Source organism: Eptatretus burgeri, chromosome 5 (assembly GCF_056783735.1).
Source record: "Eptatretus burgeri isolate ZD-2024b chromosome 5, Ebu_testis_v1, whole genome shotgun sequence".
NCBI classification, from domain to species: domain Eukaryota; kingdom Metazoa; phylum Chordata; class Myxini; order Myxiniformes; family Myxinidae; genus Eptatretus; species Eptatretus burgeri.
In genome coordinates, this window is record NC_140965.1 from 44,620,201 (window position 1) to 44,626,874 (window position 6,674).

Here is a 6,674-nt window from a genome sequence, read left to right on the forward strand (position 1 = left end):
GAACTAAAATCTAATCGGCTTGTTCTCGTCCCCTACCCAACTCATCCATCAAGTTTTTTCAAAACCCATCCACAACCTTTTGAAATATTTTGCTATATATTGTTTTTGGCCTGTTCTCTCAATTGTGAAGAATCACTTAAAAAGTTCAAGTAACCGGATCTGGATCTTCACCAACATCAAATCAATTTCTTATTGTCACATAACCTATCCTGTCCACTAAGTTTCATCCGAATCCACCCATAACTTTTTGAGGAATCGTGTGATACAGTATATTGTTTTTGGCCCAAACACTCAATGGTGAAGAATCACTTTCATAAATTATACTATCCGATTCTGCATCTGAATCTTCACAAAAATCAAATAAATTCGTTCTGGTTACACACCCAAGCTTTCCACCAAATTTCGTCCAAATCCGTCCATAACTTTTTGAAATATTCTGCTCATAGACAGACAAACAGACATTGGTGAAAACATAACCTCCATCCACCTTCAGGAGCAGGGGTAAAATGTTGTTGTAGAACACGAGCAATTGGAAGAGTAAACCAAAACTTTGTACAGTACTGTATATGTAAATGAGAGAGTCAATTAAATATAGGGAGAGTAGTCATTTGAAAGATGTTATTCTGCAAGGCATAAATTTGGCTGAATTACAGATAAATGGCAAAATCAAGGATTGGTCTTTTCATGGAGTGCAGGATAATTCCATGTGTTGAAGAGCTTACATGTGTTCATGCAGCACTAGTTTGATACTGTATAATGAACTAAGCATGTTAGAAAAATAAATTGTTTGTACTTTCTGTGTATATATATATATATATATATATATATATATATATATATATATATATATATATATATATATAAATATATATATATATACATATATATATATATACATATGCATATATATATATATATATATATATATATATATATATATATATATATATACATATACATATACATATACAATACGACCTGTGAACCCGTTGAGTTCTCGTGGTGGCAGCGGTTGATAAAAAAAATCATTTCCAAAAAAAAAAAAGAAAGATAGCTCCAGCAAACTATATCGCTGAGGTTGTTTGCATAGATGAACTTCTCCCAAAGAGTACTTGACTGAATCGGGAATTGATTTTTTTATAATTTTTTCATTGCCCGATTTTAACGAAACTAGATACTGCACACCACAGGAGAATGGTGAGTAAGGTGGCCATAAAATTTTTGCTCCCTCTTGTACCGTTTTGGCTGTAATTTGGGAACATACATACATACATACATACATACATACATACAAGATGAGAGTTTTTGTAATATACATATGTGTGTGTGTGTGTGTATATATATATATATATATATATATATATATATATATATATATATATATATATATATATATATATATATATATATATATATATATATATATATATATATATATATATATATATATATATGCCTGGTGTGTTGGCGCAGTGGTTAGGGCAGCGGCTTGGGATACAAAAGGTCCTGAGTTCAAGCCCCGTTGAGCCACTGAATTAATACACCAGGGGGTTGACTCAGCCTGTCATCCTTCCGAGGTCGGCGAAATGAGTACCAGTATACTGGGCCGGTGTACACCCCGGTTAAAAATAGGTGTACCATATCCCTGTGTGTCGTAAGAGGCGACCAGGGTTGCGTCAGGAAGGGCATCCGGCGTAAAACATGTGCCAAATCACTATGCGGATCATACGGATGATCCGCTGTGGCGACCCCGAACGGGAGCAGCCGAAAGAAGAAGATATATATATACACACACACATGAGAGGATATTAATTTTAATTTCACTTATTATCCCCCGCCAACCAACAAAGTTGCCAGGTTATCCCCCGCCAACTTCATATGGGTTCTGTCCGTCCGTCACATTTCGTTTCCAGAGCTTAACTACAAATCCCCTCAATATATATTTACGAAATTTGGTACACATATCAAGCAAGTGGTGAACTGGTGCCTTTTGATATTTTATAATTGATAGGTCACATGGTTTGGCAGCCATGTTGGATTAAAGAAAAATATTAAATAATGTTTTCTCTGGAATCACATCACCTAACGAAGCGAAAATTTGCAACTATCATCTTCCATCATGTCTGCATACATAGAAAAATTATGACATCACAAGTCACATGGTTTGGCAACCATCTTGGATAGAAAAACACACCTCATTCGATTAACATGAAACTTCACACACGTATTCCACTGGAGGATTGGAGGCCGAATGTAAATTTATGATGTCATAGGTCACATGGTTCGTCAGCCATCTTGGATTGAAAATTAATGTATTTTAAAAATCTTCTTCTCCAGAACGGCTGGACAGATTGAGGCAAAATTTCACATACACTTTCCCCAAGACATCCTTTCAGAAGTTTGTTAATTTCTAATTGATAGTTCACATGGTTTGGCGGCTATATTGAATTTACCCTAAAACCTTCAAACACCTCCAGAACGGCTGGTCAGATGAAGGGGAAACTTCGCATGCATATTGCACACGCTTATTGAATATAAGTTTGTTAATACTCATTTACTATGGCGGGGGATATCGAAGACTTTGTCTTCAACGGATGCTAGTTTTTAATTGTTTTGACAAATGCATCATTGAAATGTGAAATAACAAATAGTTTTGAAATGTCATGCTTTTTCAATGCCTCAAAATATTCCATTTGAAATAAAAAGAACCATGTGGTCTCAAGTCTGCAGTTTGGAATGGAAGCATATGTTCATTTTGCATGTGGCTGGAGTATTAATATTATACAAGTGCTTCAGTTTCATATAATTTATTACTTTCATGCAGTATCAATGTCACATCATTTTCAGTGGTATATGATATATAAGTGCTGAAGACCATAAGTTTTGGGTTCTAAATTTAGGTTGAAAATTGCATATTTATATCATGCTTTTATTTCAAAAAACAAACACACTTTGTTTTGTGATAATGAAACTGCATGGCATCTATCATTTTTAGCATGCAGTTGTTCATCAATATTCGAAGTTGCTCAATATATTGCTTGTTCTTGCCATTTTTGGGAGTTCTTGAAGCAAGCATGACTTTTTTCTGATAACTTTCAGGTTCCCCCTATTATTATAGTACCACAGCCCGGGGCCCTGCCACTGCTGCAGCCTATGACCGCCACTAGTTATCATGCTGACTGCTTCAGCTTATAGTCTGAGGCCGACGGCATGCATTACATTCAAGCATGATCATCGCCTAGACCGCAGACGAGCTGCCAGCATCTGGGATGCCAATGCAACTGAAGGAGATCGGGTGGCCTGCTTTGCTCGGCCAAAGAGGCCCCCATGCTGCCTCCTGATATCAGTACAATAACAGGATTCAGATTTGTATACATTTTCTCTCACATGTGGCTTACGATGAAGGCCACATGGTGCCTCCCCAAAAGAAATGCACCAATGTTATCATGCTCCCAGTACTGTGTGGGACCTGAAGAATACAGAATTTGGAGTTGTGTTATGAAGGAAACCCTGAACATTGAAGTAAAGACCTGACACCTCACCGGTGCCAGATCTGCGAAAATGATCGACTGACGACCAACTGGTTGAGATGTTGAAGGTACCCAATTTCCATGGTGGGAAGATTGGTGAAATCTTCTCTCCTGCACTCAAGAAAAAGCATGTTGACCTGTTGCATTTCCTTAAGCCTCAGACATTGTATTCCATCTCCCAAACGCAAACAGTTTTTGGAAAATAATAACAGTCTGAAAAGAATCTTTTGTACAACAATGGAGTATTTTAAGGCAATGGTTTTATTTTGTGGTCACCATGCAAAACACCAGAGACTCTGTGTCGAGAAAGTAATTCAGAGATGCTGTGCACCCATCATTTGCTCTCAAACCCCCTCTGCTGGCTTTGCTTCACCAATCTGTCAAATTAATGCAGTGCTAATGGAAGTCTCTTGAATCATAGTCCTGGCAGACTTTTCTTCACAAGAACACAAGCTCAGAGATTGAGGTGATTGTAACATGACTTCTGATATGTGTGCGTGTGTGTGTATGTATGTATATGTATATATATATATATATATATATATATATATATATATATATATATATATATATATATACATACATACATACATATATATGACCAACTGCTCCTTAGAAACATACTTTGCTTTGGCTGTGAAGGTGAATATTGGAGAAAAAAGAAATGTGTCAACCAGTTTCAATCATGCCTTAGCACGCATGTGTTTCTGATAAGAAAACGTTTTCATAAATCAAACATCACTGAGGGTGAACATGCACTGATGGAAGGACAAAAACAACAACAACAACAAAAAAGCCTTTGCATTTTCATCTGAGCTATTTGTGCGATCACAAAAGCCTAAAAGTAATGGCCAGAGTCAGCCCAAAGCCTTTGCAGTCCGCATTTCCTAAAATTCACCGGGTTGGCACTATCCCCTCGCTTAAGGAAGAATCCTTTCATTGCATAAAGGAAAATCTTCAATAAATAAATCATGTACATTGCACTTTAGCACAGCAGATCAAAATTCAATTTCGAGCTTTGTTTGCAACGCGGTGTTTTGAGCTCCAAAAACCACAATTGATTCTTACTCAGATCATGTCCACACGCACGTGAACTGGGGCACAGGTCGAAAAATCCCATTTTGCCACGTGCCGGGAATTAGCACAGGCAGGCCATGGCCCCCGGTATCATGGGGATATGCAAATGAAACGCGTTGTGTGTCGTGAGGTATTAAAACACTCCTGCTGCAGGACTTTGGCACACCCCGGCATGATTGAAATAGACATGACAAGACTTTAATAGCTTTTTAGACAAATCGTCCCTTTGGCTCTCTCCGCACACATCCTTATCTCTCTTTCTGTCTCTCCCTAGGAGGAAAGACAAATGAGTTTTTTGGGTAAATGAGGTCGTAATGGTCCTTCTCTTGCCATCCCTGAGGAGAGTTTCAGCCACGGGCCTGCCCATATAAATCTTCCTCCCTGGACATTTTCATAATAGGTTTTCCAGTTCCCAGTGCTCTCTGCTGCTACAGTCACTCATGGGCCAGACAGAGGGTGTTAAAACTCCAGTGCAAGCCATCCGAATTTCCACACAATACCCTCCCACCCCCTTTAACCCCACACCCACTTTCACCGCTTCCCCACCATTCCCCTCACCTTACATGCACACCTTCAGCCCTAACAATTCCTCATTCTCTGCAACACCAAAAAAGGCACAAAAAAAACCCCCTTTCCTTTCCCTCCACAATGCTATTCTTTAATGAGCAGCACAAAAACGACAACAATTGCAGGCATGAATGAAATTGTTAAATGATGCGTCTCTGATTACATTGCAGGCAACTGATTTTCAGCTACTTTCACATTCTATCAGTCCTTTTGAAGGAAATGATACTTTTATTTAAAATAAATAAATAAATGAATGAATAAAAAGGATCCTAATAGTGTTGCTGACATTTCACTTGGTGAAACGTTTCCCCATTTCAAAAAAAGAAATTCACAACTGTTTTCCGGATGTCTGACTTCACTGGTTTCATGATTTTGTTCGAACACGCATTACTTTGTCGCGTTGTTTTTTGGAAGCAGTGAAAACAGAAAAAAAAAAACTGAATGTACCTGTATACCTGTAATACCACAGTTGCCAAAGATCTGGTTTTGTGTATAATTTTTGTTGTAATATGCAAATATGATTATCAGTATTATCGGTGGCAAAAACCATGGTGGAACCGAGATGGGATTTGTAACTTAATATGTAAACTTACGTCTCTTATTCCCAATGGAATTTGATATTTAACAGAGTTGCAATCATGAAGCATGGCTGAGTATTTAATGTTGTGGACTACTACTGTACTGTTGTCTTTCACAGCAGCTGGCTAGACCACTGTGTTGGTGTAAATATTCAAATCCCACGCCCCTCAAAAGGCAGTGTTCTCGACGGAACATGCTTTTATGGAATATTGTTGACCTTTTGTGCTTGATGACAGGGAATCGAGTAAAAAAAAACGCATGGATCAAAATTGTTCAACTGTGAGATTAACTGTTTTTAGAACCGTGTACGTTTCTGTCTATGAGCGGTGTTTTATGTTAAGTTTTATTGGCTCGTTCCCATCTGAGGATAATAGATTTGACTTCATCCGACCCGACTGGGATTTACAGCAACCATACCTGTGTTGTGTTTCAATTGTTTCAATATATTCAGTGTATGGAGAGTTTAATGGCACAAGTTTCTCGTGGGTTTCGGTCGCCCATGACATCTCTGGACACGTTCTGTACATGCACTGGATAAACTCGAAGAGCGTTCTGTGAGCTGACCACGTGGGGTTGCTCTTATCAGCCAAGCAAAAAACACAATGCCACAAAGACAGCAGAACTTTTGCCTTGCATGTGATGTAAATAGCTTTTCTTTTTGTGAATAAAACGTTCGAGGGGAGCTAAAACAGTTATATGATTGCATCAACTCATATAACGGCTTCATTTCCATTGCTTAACTGTACCCAAGGGTCGCCTTCACCGCAGACTCGCCGTTTAATGGGAAATGTTGAAACTTCACGTCAGCAACCTCGCTGCTGCTGACACCAGCTTCGGTGGGGATGTGCACGAGCGGAAGAGGCAACGGGCATTTAAGCAGCAATCGCAACTGCCGCGCGCTTTCTGATTTATGCCTCTGAT

General features: G+C 38.5%; 1 protein-coding gene across 4 annotated transcripts in view; it reads left to right on the forward strand.

Annotated features, from left to right (window-relative positions):
• LOC147026339 (paired box protein Pax-5-like) overlaps positions 1-6,442 on the forward strand; it is a 267,746-nt gene extending 261,304 nt beyond the window's left edge. For all 4 annotated transcript variants that reach the window (XM_085881656.1, XM_085881658.1, XM_085881657.1 and 1 more), the window contains exon 11: positions 3,100-6,442. In XM_085881656.1, the coding sequence (XP_085737782.1) occupies positions 3,100-3,167 (68 nt within the window). In that variant the 3' untranslated portion in view covers positions 3,168-6,442. The remainder of the gene's footprint in view (positions 1-3,099) is intronic.
• Positions 6,443-6,674: the final 232 nt, after the last annotated feature.